We start from the raw sequence: 12,862 nt of genomic DNA, 5'->3' as shown, positions 1-12,862 counted from the left end.
TTGCATTCGTGTTCTAGGAAGTATTCGGCATGGCAAAAAGAAGGTTCCTTCCACTTTGTTCACCGCACCCCATTTGGAAATTATTCATTTATTTGTGTTGATGCGACTCTCACCCCAGGACCAAAAAGACCCTACAACTTCTTTGGGATAATTAATAAGGTACACATTTTTCATGTAGTCTGTAAGGTATACCGGTGCACCTTGGGATGTAGAGGGCACTAAATCAGGAGCAGACACAAAATGAACCCCACCCCCCCTCTCTCTACATCCCATGAGAAAACAGTACCCATAGAAATCAGTTTTACTTTAGTGCCTTAATTTAGTGTTCATCCACAATTGAAGGAGCAGCTGAATGAGGTTTGCACACTGCTTTGCTCATACCCTCCACTAGGGGCAGCTTTGTAACATGTGCAAGGTACACCAGTGTCCCCAAATTGGATGAGAGAGAGAAGAGGGTTTTGGTACTCACTGTTACATCTATTTCTCTTACGTCCTAGAGGATGCTGGGGTCCACATTAGTACCATGGGGTATAGACGGGTCCACCAGGAGCCTTTGGCACTTTGAGAGTTTGAGAGTGTGGGCTGGCTCCTCCCTCTATGCCCCTCCTACCAGACTCAGTTTAGAAAATATGCCCGGAGGAGTCGATCACAGCTAGGGGAGCTCTCCAGAGTTTCTCTAGTAAAGTTTATTTTTAGAGTTTATTATTTTACAGGGAGGCTGCTGGCAACAGCCTCCCTGCTTCGTGGGACTAAGGGGGGGAGTAGTGTCCACCCTGCGGGGTCTGAGCCATTATCTCCGCTGACAGGACACTGTGCCCCTGAGGGGATAGATCGTTCCCCACCACAGGGGATCGCTCACCCCAGCAGCATGCCGCCACCCCCTTACAGAGCTCAAGATCAGTGGCGAGTGAGTCACCAACCCCCTTAGCAAGCGGGGGGCCTGTGTGAAGATGGCGGCAACAGGGTAGGAGTGCAGCACTAACTGCGCTCCGGAGGCTCAGAGGTACTTAGTGCGGAACTGTGAGGGGCGCCCTATATCAGCGCCTGAACCCTGCACTGGTCAGCAAGCCTGACGGGGTCTGTGGATCTCAGCCAGCATTTTACCTCAGGCCAGTATAATCCTTGTAAAGAGTGGGAAGACAGCGCCATTTTGGGTGTGGAGCTTCTCCTCAAAGCGGACCCAGCAGCGTTCAGCGCCATTTTCCTGCCTGCACAGCGCTGTCCAGGAAGAGCAACTCCAGCTATCTCTCACGGTACCAGGGGGTTGTAGAAGGGGGGGAGGCTGCATTAAGACTGTGTAACCTATTAAGGTGCACAGTCAACGCTAGTAGGGGTCTGCCTTTACATTAAAAGCGCTGTGTGTGGGTTGGCTCCAATCTCTGTGTCTCTCTTGCCATTCTTGGGGGTGAAACTCTGTCTATCCTCCCGTGTGTGTGTGTGTGTGTGTGTGTGTGTGTGTGTGTGTGTGTGTAGTGTCTATGGTCTCCATTAAGCAATGTCCAGGGACTCTGTGTCATATGCTGCAGAGGATATGTCCTCTCAGGATGATCCCATTCCATGTAATCAGGATTGCACTGGTTTAGCACAGATACCAGCAAGGGAGCCTGAGTGGTTATCCTCTATCAAATCTATGATTTCTCAGAATAGGGTTGCACAAAATGAATCTGCAACTCAGGCTTTACAGAACTCTATAGCAGTCTGGCCCAGTTCTTATACCTCAGGGCCCCCCGCTGTATATTCACATAAACGTGCTCTTGCACAGTACATGCAGAATGATACCGATTCTGATACTGCAGACGGTGACGGGGATGTGTTGTGGGGGGCAGCATCTCTTGCAAAAGGGGTGCAGTTGATGATAGAGGCTATTAGGGATGTGTTGAATATTGCTGATACAACACCCGAGCAGGTTGAGGAGGCTTATGTCACTGAAAATAAGAAAGCCTCGCTAACCTTCCCTGCGTTCAAGGAATTATATGCTATTTTTGAAAAGGCTTGGGAAAACCCGGAAAAGAAATTCCAGATAACTAAAAGGGTTCTCGTGGCATTTCCTTTCCCGGTAGAGGATAGGAAAAAATGTGAAAACCCGCCTATTGTTGGCGCGTCAGTATCCAGACTCTACAAAAAGGTGGTTTTACCTGTTCCAGGATCTACCGCCTTGAAAGGGCCGGCTGATCGTAAAATTGATAATACGCTCAAATCCATGTACACGGCTTCTGGGGCAATACTACGTCCCACTATTGCCAGTGCTTGGATTGCCAAAGCTATAGTAAAGTGGTAAGGCACGTTACTTGAAGACTTGGATACTATGGATAAATGTGATGTTGAATTGTTTTTACGTAACATTCAGGATTCGGCAGGATTTCTGGTAGAATCCATGAAAGACCTGGGTTCAATGGCTGCTGGAATTTCTTCCATGTCTGTATCAGCTCGTCGAGGACTGTGGTTGCGCCAGTGGTCTGCCGACGCGGAATCCAGGAGAAGTGTGGAGACCCTACCCTACACAGGTCAGGCTCTCTTTGGGGAAGCGTTGGATACGTGGATCTCCACGGCTACGGCTGGTAAGTCACCTTTTTTTCCCTCAGCTACACCTGCTCCGAAGAAACCCTTTTCTTCAGCTATATCACAGCCCTTTCGGTCTACCAAGCCCAGAGAGGCCAAGGCCTCCAACACCTTCTTTCGGGGAGGTCAGCCCAAGTCCAAGAAACCTGCGGCTGCAGGTTCCCAGGAACAGAAACCTGCTTCAGGTACACCAAAGTCCTCCGCATGACGGTGGACTGCACGCCCTGGAAATGGGGCCGGTGGGAGCGAGACTCAGGCATTTCAGCCACGTCTGGGTGTCCTCCGGCCTGGACCCCTGGGTGCAAGGTATTGTGTCCCAAGGGTACAGGCTGGAATTTCAAAATCTCCCTCCTCACCGATTTTTCAGATCAGGCTTGCCAGCTCTGCTGGCAGACAGGACTGTCCTGCAAGAAGCCGTCCAGAAGTTGGTGGAGGCACAGGTCGTTGTGCCAGTACCACCTCATATGCAAAACAAAGGTTACTATTCGAACCTTTTTGTGGTACCGAAACCGGATGGTTCGGTCAGGCCCATTCTGAACTTAAAATCACGAAACCCCTTTCTGAGGGAGTTCAAGTTCAAAATGGAGTCTCTAAGGGCAGTGATATCAGGTCTGGACGAGGGGGAATTCCTGGTATCCCTGGATATCAAGGATGCGTACCTCCACATTCTGATTTGGCTGCCGCATCAAGCTTATCTTCGATTCGCACTGTTGGACTGTCATTTTCAGTTCCAGGTCCTACCAGTCGGCCTCTCCACAGCACCAAGGGTATTTACCAAGGTGATGGCGGAAATGATGATTCTCCTCCGCAGACAGGGAGTGAACATAATTCCGTATCTGGACGATCTGTTGAGAAAGGCATCGTCCAAGGAGAAGCTGTTACGGTCCATAGCTCTCACGACCCAGCTTCTCAGGGAACATGGTTGGATCCTGAATCTTCCAAAATCACATTTGGAACCAACCAGGAGGTTGTCCTTTCTGGGAATGATCCTCGACACGAAAGTGCAGAGGGTGTTTCTTCCAGAGGAAAAAGCGTTGGTGATTCAAACGATGGTCCGGGATGTCCTGAAGCCAACCCAGGTGTCGGTTCATCAGTGCATTTACCTTCTGGGAAAGATGATGGCCTCTTACGAGACTCTGCAGTACGTGAGGTTTCACGCTCGGCCCTTCCAACTGGATCTCCTAGACAAGTGGTCGGGATCCCATCAACACATGCACCAGAGAATACTTCTGTCGCCAAAGGCCAGGATTTCACTCCTCTGGTGGCTGCAATTACCTCACCTTCTGGAGGGCCGCAGGTTTGGGATTCAGTACTGGATCCTTCTAACCACGGATGCAAGTCTTCGGGGCTGGGGCGCAGTCACTCAAGGGGTAACCTTCCAAGGACGGTGGTCAAGTCTGGAAGCCGGCCTGCCGATAAACATTCTGGAACTAAGAGCCGTCTACAACGGTCTTCTCCTATCGGCCCATCTTCTGAGGAATCGGGCCATTCAAGTGCAATCGGACAATGTGTCAACAGTGGCTTACATAAACCGACAGGGCAAAGCGAAGAGCAGAGCTGCAATGGCAGAGGTAACAAGAATCATCCTCTGGGCAGAAAAACACACTTTGGCGCTGTCAGCTATCTTCATTCAGGGAGTAGACAACTGGGAAGCGGACTTTCTTAGCAGACACGATCTCCATCCAGGGGAGTGGGGTCTCCATCCGGAGGTGTTCAAGGATTTAACAGATCTTTGGGGCTTACCCCAGATCGACATGATGGCCACTCGTCTCAACAAGAAGCTTAGTCACTCCGTGGGTGTTCCAGTCGGTGTACGTGTTTACTTCACTTCCACTCATCCCAAGCGTTCTAAAGCTCATAAGGAGAACAAGGGTTCAAGCGATCCTCATTGCTCCAGACTGGCCAAGAAGGGCTTAGTACGTGGAACTTCTGGATCTACTGCAAGAAGAGCCGCAGCCTCTTCCTCTTCGGGAGGACCTGCTGCAGCAGGGGCCGTTCGCCTATCAAGACTTACCACGGCTACGTTTGACGGCATGGAGGTTGAACGCCTGATACTAGCTCGAAAGGGCATTCCGAACAAGGTTATTCCTACCCTGATACAGGCTAGGAAAGGAGTAACGTCTAAACATTACCATCGAATTTGGAAAAAATATGTATCTTGGTGTGAGTCCAAGAAATTTCCTGCGGTGGAGTTTCAACTGGGACAGTTTCTTCTCTTTCTACAAGCCGGTGTGGATATGGGCCTGAAGCTGGGATCTGTGAAGGTCCAGATTTCGTCCCTATCCATTTTCTTCCAGAAACAATTGGCTGCCCTCCCTGAGGTTCAGAACTTTTTGAAGGGAGTTCTGCACATCCAACCTCCCTTTGTACCACATACTGCGCCTTGGGATCTTAACGTGGTGTTGCAGTTCCTCCAATCGTACTGTTTCGAGCCTCTACAGGAGGTTGAGGTCAAATTTCTTACGTGGAAGGCTGTCACATTGTTGGCCTTAGCTTCTGCTAGACGTGTGTCGGAGTTGGGGGCTTTGTCCTGTAAAAGCCCATGCTTGATCTTCCACGAAGATAGAGCTGAGCTCCATGCACGTCAGCAGTTTCTTCCGAAGGTTGTGTCGGCATTTCATATCAACCAACCTATTGTGGTGCCAGTGGCTGCTGACTCCTCAATTTCATCAAAGTCCTTGGATGTTGTAAGGGCTCTGAAACGCTATGTGAAAAAGACTGCTCGTCACAGGAAATCGGACTCAGTTTGTCCTGTATGATCCCAATTTGGGTGTCCTGCTTCTAAGCAGACGATCTCTCGCTGGATCAGGTTCACTATCCAGCATGCGTATTCTACGGCAGGCTTGCCGTGTCCTACGTCTGTCAAGGCCCACTCTACTCGTAGGGTGGGGTCTTCCTGGGCGGCTGCCCGGGGTGTCTCGGCGTTACAACTTTGCCAAGCTGCAGCTTGGTTTGGGTCAAACACGTTTGCAAAGTTCTACAAGTTCGATACTTTGGCCTATGATGATCTGAAGTTAAGTCAATCAGTTCTGCAGGAACCTCCGCGCTCTCCCTCCCGTTCTGGGAGCTTTGGTACATCCCCATGGTACTAATGTGGACCCCAGCATTCTCTAGGACGTAAGAGAAAATAGGATTTTGGTTACCTACCGGTAAATCCTTTTCTCATAGTCCGTAGAGGATGCTGGGCGCTCCCCCAGCGCTACGATTTCCTGCTGTCATTGTTTGGTTCAGTACAACTTCGTTTTAGTTGAGTAATGCATTGTTACTTGGTAAGTAATGTTTCAGTGGTTGTTGAGTTTTCAAGTTAAGTTAGCTTGATGTGCCTTGTATGTGTGAGCTGGTGTGAGTCTCGCCACTATCGGTGTTAAATCCTTCTCTCGAAGATGTCCGACTCCTCGGGCACAGTTTCTAGACTGAGTCTGGTAGGAGGGGCATAGAGGGAGGAGCCAGCCCACGCTCTCAAACTCTTAGAGTGCCAATGGCTCCTGGTGGACCTGTCTATACCCCATGGTACTAATGTGGACCCCAGCATCTTCTACGGACTAAGAGAAAAGGATTTACCGGTAGGTAACCAAAATCCTGTTTTCTCTGAGTCCATCTGCAGACACCAGTATACCTTACTTATTGTAACTGTGTTCTGTTAACTCTTGTTGAGTGTGACTCTGGTTTTGCTGTCCTATGGGCTTTTTAAGTCTCAGCCTGTCTCTTATGGGTCCTATGGCCGCATGGGATTTAGAGAGTGAAGGGGCACGGCGTAATCTTTCCAAAGCATTTTAGTTTGAATGTTGTGTTCGCAACACCCCAAGTTATAGCGGTGTCCCCAAGGTAGACGGACGGACCAAAAATACTTCTGTTTTGTTTGTTTTCCCATTTCAGAAATTTGTTAACAAAAAAAATAGATACCTTAATTGTATTATAAATGTACAATAATAGTTATATCAGAAATAAACATCCCAGACTAATCAGTAAATAGTATTGTCTCACTAACATTGTTTATAATGCTGTAATAGAGTTTATGCGATCAGATGATCTATCCTTCCATGGCAGATTAATTACATTGTTTCCTTTTTCATTAAACTACAATTGTCTTTTTTTTTTTTGTCTGTAACATTTGTGAATGTTACAGGTGAAACATCAGTAAACATTTAAAGCTGTTTTAGCACCTGGGGCAGGACCTGTAAGCTTGACACTTTAAAATGGCTGAGAGAGCGGCATGGGGCAGGGGGGGAGCAAGAGCAGGCGGACCCATCAGAAGCAAAAAAAATTCAGCCAGGGCTCTTGTGATGAACAATGGAGGTCTTTGGAAAAAAAAAAAAATGGTTGCGAGAGCAGCCCCTGGTAGTTCAGGGAGAAAAAAGACCAGGGGGGGGGGGGGGGGGGGATGTAAAAGGGTACAAAGGCTTAATTCAGACCTGAGCGCAGCAGCAAATTTGTTAGCTAATGGGCAAAACCATGTGCACTGCAGGGGGGGGGGGGCAGATATAACATGTGCAGAGAGAGTTGGATTTGGGTGGGGTGTGTTCAAACTGAAAGCAGCCAGTATTTACCCTGCACAGGAACAAAATAACCCACCCAAATCTAACTCTCCCTGCACATGTTATATCTGCCTCTCCTGCAGTGCACATGGTTTTGCCCAACTGCTAACAAATTTGCTGCTGCGATCAACTCTGAATTACCCCCCATGTTCACTGCAAGGGGGCAGATATAACATGTGCAGAGAGAGTTAGATTTGGGTGGGTTATATTATTTCTGTGCAGGGTAAATATTGGCTGCTTTATTTTCACACTGCAGTTTAGATTTCAGTTTGAACATGCCCCACCCAAATCTAACACTCTCTGCACAGGTTATACCTGCCCCCCTGCAGTGTACATGGTTTTGCGCATTGGTTAACAAATTTGCTGCTGCGCTCAGGTCTGAATTAGGCCCCAAGTTTGACGAGATCTGGGTTTTTGGATGGTATTTAAAGTGGCAATCATTTAAAGGGCATAGCCAACCTGGTTTTGCCTTGTTAATGATTGCTACTTTAAAAATACGTGCAATCTTGGCCAAATTCCTGGACCTAGGCAATCTCGTACCCTATAACATTTCCCCGCAGGTTTGTAATAGTTGTAATAGTAACAGCTTTAAGCTAGGCTTTCCATGTTTTCGTACCCTTATACCGCCATGATTTCTTCAATTGTAATTAATCCTGTTAGTCTCTTCTCCTAGAATCAGATGCAGAAATTGTCTGTACTGGCCACTGAGAGTCTCCACAGCAATCAGTCTGTGTGGTTTGGTCACTACCCCACGTCAACTATTGTGTCTTCTTCACCCGGCATCCGGACAGCAATGAGGTCAGTCACTGTTGTACTCTGGATTAAAAACACTAAATAATTATTTCCGTTCATTTCCTCATCTAAAGTTTATTTTCATTTGAACTTTGTACTTTCATTTTAGGCAATCGGTGTTGTTGCCCGTGTTCACAAGTACTTGTTTGTGTTATGGGGATGTAGTTATGTGACCTTCATCACACCCCCTGAACATCCCGACAGTCGGCATGCCAACTAACAGGGACTATTCCACGATTGTCCACGATACCCATAGAGTGGGAATAGAACCTGTGGCGAGCCCGCAGTGTGGAGAGCGCAACGAGCCGTAAGGGGCTTCGTTGCACTCGCACCCCCTCCTCCCTGCTAGTATTCTGCGTTGAGATGCTGACTGCCGGGAGGCTGGTCGCCGGTGAAACATCCCCAACCCGTGTTATGTGGTCTCCAATGACTAATGTTACTCGTCTGTATTCTAATATAAAGAGAATGAAAAAGTAGGATATGTGTAAATTGTGGTAGGTCTTTCACATGACGCAGTGTACACAGGATTGCACGGCTGAACTGTTTGCAGTGAAAGTCTGCACTGGTTTGGGTCATTTAGTGTCTGGGTATGGTTAGTTAGGTCGGCATTCATCATGTGGACACAGCTGACAAACAATCCCTGGGGTCTAGCGGTATCAAACCTGGTTCTGGCAACAGCAGCGGTGTCCGTGGTCCCGGCAGCCATGTGAGGAACCGTTTCAGTGGAGACAGGTGATGAGCTGCATTCTACTGAGTATTCTCCCCCTATCCCTGGTGCATACCCCTAACCTCCCCCTTCCCGCCTTCCACAGCATAACCCCCCTCATAGTGCCTCATACTGAAAACCTGGGTTATTGAACACTGTTTCAAGCCATGCCACAGCTGCTGGAACTGTTTTGACACTGCAGGCTGGACCTGGGTTATTGCCGGGTCTTCCCGCTGCCAGACACTGCACACGTGCACATTCTGCCATATCTGCTAGCACATGGAGATGACCTCTTCTCCAAGCGCAGCTGATCCGCCTTTCTGGTCCTTTTAGTGTGACCTGACTATGATGCCTTTCACACTGCAGCCTACCAGGGTCGAAGTCCCGGGACACACTACCCAGGTAGACCCGTTCACATCAAGCCAGAGCCCGAGTTGCCCCAGCAAAATCCCGGGTCAGAAGCTTAGTGTGAAAGGGGTATCGCACTAATTCCTCTCTTACCTCGCTAACCCTAATGTCGGCATTCTGAAAATTTCGGGATTTCACATATCCTCATGTGATGTCAACATTATTATAATTTCCAATTGTAAAGCCCAACCGAATTTGCTGAACTATAGAATAAACTTAATAAATAAATAAAATAAATTTCTCTTACGTCCTAGAGGATACTGGGGTCCACATTAGTACCATGGGTATAGACGGGTCCACTAGAAGCCATGGGCACTTTAAGAAATGAATAGTGTGGGCTGGCTCCTCCCTCTATGCCCCTGCTGCCAGTTTAGAAAATGTGCCTGGAGGAGCCGGTCACGCTTTGGAGAGCTCCTGAAGAGTTTTCTACATTTATTTCCTTTATTGTTATTTTCAGTCAGGGCTGTTTAGGCAACAGCCTGACTGCTTCGTGGGACTTAGGGGGGAGAAAGGCCCAACTTCCTAGAGAGTTAATGGTCCCGTTTCTCATGCTGACAGGACACTGAGCTCCTGAGGGAGCTATTCTCAAGCCACACCATGGTGCTGCTACCCTCCCGCAGCAACGCCGTCACCACCTGCCTGGAGTAAGAAGAGTGGTGAGTACAGCGCCGGCGCCCCATTAAGCGGGTCGCCGGCGGGAATGGCGGCACTGGGGTAGGAGCGCTGCTCTCAGCAAGCTGCACTCCGGGGTGATTCAGATGGACACATGCTACGGCGCGGTTCCGCTGTGAGGGGCGACTTGAATCTTCTGTGTTACCCACTCTGGTTCACACACAGCGCTAACAGTGTCCAGGCATCCAGTATAATCTCTGAAGTGCGGGAAGCCGCGCACCATTTTAGGGGGCATGGCTTCCCACTGAGCGGTTCCAGCAACTCTCCAGAGCCATTTCCTCTGCAGTTCTGGGTGACAAAGCACTGCTGAAGGCGTGCAGCTCCTCTGACAAGACCCTACCTTCCACTGTGTACCAGGGGGTCTTAGTGAAGGGGGAGGAGCAGTTTGGGTATTTTTACACTACACTATATAATATATATATCGCGCCCCAGCTTAGTTTTACTACTGCTGATAGAGATGCTGTGTGGCTGGCTCCAAGCTCTGTGTCTCTCTGAGACTTGGCCTACATATACTGTGTTCCCCATTGTGTGTGTGTGTGTGTGTGTGTGTGTGTGTGTGTCTGTGTCTTACCATGTCCAGGGACTGCGTTTCTTGCACAGCTGAATGTCTATCATCTCCTGGGGACTCGCTACCTTGTACTCAGGATAGTGTGCACTCCCAGTCCAGTGGGGCTGAACCCCCGTGGTTAGCTTCTATTAAAGGGATGATTTCAAATATTTCCACAAAGCTGTCAAATAATGAAAAGGAAACACAATTCTTGAGGCAGTCTATGGATGACCTGATGCATAGAGATTCAGCTTCCATATCTGCACCCAAAACTCCTACCATTTGCCCACTAAAACGTACCCTTGCCCAAATCATGCAGGGTGACACTGATCCTGATACGTCAGATCGTGAGGAGGGTGAGATAGATGCGAGTGGGGGTGATGCCGTCCTGTCACAGGGAATTTAGGCCCTCATTGAGGCTGTCAGAACCGTGTTACACATCCCTGACAAGTCTGAGGAGGCTGAGGGGGAATCTTACTTTAATACAAAGAAAAAATCCTCTGCTACTTTTCCAGCTTCAAAGGAATTAAATGTCCTCTTTGAAGAAACATGGGTAAACCCTGATAAGAAGTTTCAAATCCCTTTTCCTGCAGAGGATAGGAAGAAGTGGGAAAACCCGCTAATAGTGGATGCGTCTGAATCCAGGTTATCACGTAAGGTAGTCTTACTGGTTCCTGGGGCGGCGTCTTTGAAAGACGCGGCTGACCGCAAGATTGGGACCACTCTCAAATCTTTGTACACTTCGGCTGGGGTGGCTCAGAGATCCACTGTTGCTTGCGCATGAATCACTAAGGCTATTGCCAAGTGGTCAGGTATTCTAATTGATGATTTAGATTCCTTACCAAGGGATGATGTTGTTTTACTCCTACAGCATATCCAGAATTCTGCTAACTTTATGGTTGAAGCCATTAAGGACATTGGTCTACTCAACGCACGCACCACTGCCATGGCAGTATCGGCACGCAGGGGCCTGTGGCTGCGCCAGTGGACGGCGGATGTGGATACCAGATGGAGTGTGGAAGGCCTGCCGTTCACAGGTGAGGCTGTGTTTGGTGATGAACTGGATAAGTGGATATCCAAAACTACGGCGGGTAAGTCTACGTTCATTCCTTCCGCAAAAGCACCAGCTAGGAAAACCTACTCGGCTCCAACACTGCAATCCTTTCGTACAGCGAAGTTTAAAGGCAAATCCAAGGGTTCTGCTACCACCTTCTAAGGGAATAGAGGTAAATCCAGAAAACCCACAGCTGCATGTTCTCAGGATCAGGCTCCAGGTCTGCTTCCTCAAAACCCTCAGCATAATGGTGGCGCACACTGCCTGGAAGACAGGCAGGTGGGAGCCCGGTTGATTTATTTCAGTCACATATGGGCAGCTTCCTGCCAAGATCCCTGGGTAAAAGATCTTATCGCCCAGGGATACCGACTGGAATTTCGGGAACTCCCACCTCCCAGATTCTTCAAATCAGGCTTACTAGCTTCTCCAAAAGCAAGTTTGACCTTACAGGCAGCAATTCAAAAACTGTACGGTAATTATTCCAACCTATTTGTAGTACCGAAACCTGACTGTTCGGTAAGGCCCATTTTAAATCTCAAGTCACTGAAGCCGTACTTACGGGTGTTCAAATTCAAGATGGAGTCTCTGAGAGCGGTGATCTCAGGTCTGGAGGAAAGGGAGTTCCTAGTGTCTCTGGACATCAAGGATGTGTACTTTCATGTTCCAGTCTGGCCGCCTCACCAGGCTTATTTACGGTTTGCGTTACAGGACTTTCATTACCAGTTACAGGTCCTGCCATGTGGCCTCTCCACGGAACCATGGGTGTTCACCAAGGTGATGGCAGAAATTATGTTTCTCCTCCGCATGCAGGGGGTGAACACTATACCATACCTGGACGACCTGCTGATCAAGGCACCGTCCAGAGAGAAGTTGTTGCACATCATTGCCCTGTCGACTCGCCTACTCCAGTATAATGGGTGGATTCTGAACCTGCCGAAATCTCACCTGGACCCAACAAGGAGACTTCCGTTCTTGGGAATGATACTGGATACAGAGGAAAAGACAGTGTTTCTTCCAATGGGAAAGGCATTGGTAATCCAGTCAATGGTGCGAGACGTCCTGAAACCGCCCCGGATATCAGTGCATATTTGCATCCGCCTCCTAGGAAAGATGGTATCCTCTTACAAGGCACTACAGTACGGAAGGTTTCACGCAAGGCCCTTCCAGATGGTTCTGTTGGACAAGTGATCCGGATCGCATCTTCACATGCACCAGAAGATACGTCTGTCGCCAAAATCCAGGATCTCCCTTCTGTGGTGGCTTCAGATGTCTCACCTGACCGAGGGTCGCCGGTTCAGGATTCAAAATTTGGATTCTACTAACTACCAACGCAAGCCTCAGAGGTTGGGGAGCAGTCACCCAAGGGAAACAGTTCCAAGGAAAATGGTCAAGTCAGGAGGCCATTCTTCCGATCAACATTCTTGAACTAAGGGCCATATACAACGCCTTTCTTCAGGCGTCACATCTTCTTCAAGATCAAGCCATTCAGATTCAGTCGGACAAAGTGACGGCTGTAACGTACATAAACCGACAGGGAGGACAGAAGAGCAGAGCTGCGATGTCAGAGATAACAAATTCTCCTCTGGTCA

General features: G+C 48.8%; 1 protein-coding gene across 2 annotated transcripts in view; it reads left to right on the top strand.

The window, feature by feature from the left end:
• LOC134980715 (transmembrane protein 62-like) overlaps positions 1-12,862 on the top strand; it is a 103,059-nt gene that overhangs the window by 15,968 nt on the left and 74,229 nt on the right. For both annotated transcript variants that reach the window (XM_063947651.1, XM_063947650.1), the window contains exons 5-6: positions 18-159; positions 7,768-7,892. In XM_063947651.1, the coding sequence (XP_063803721.1) occupies positions 18-159; positions 7,768-7,892 (267 nt within the window). The remainder of the gene's footprint in view (positions 1-17; positions 160-7,767; positions 7,893-12,862) is intronic.

This window comes from Pseudophryne corroboree, chromosome 12 (genome assembly GCF_028390025.1).
Source record: "Pseudophryne corroboree isolate aPseCor3 chromosome 12, aPseCor3.hap2, whole genome shotgun sequence".
Classification (NCBI taxonomy): Eukaryota; Metazoa; Chordata; class Amphibia; order Anura; family Myobatrachidae; genus Pseudophryne; species Pseudophryne corroboree.
Note: the sequence above shows the minus strand (reverse complement) of the source record. Positions and strands in the feature narration are given on the sequence as shown.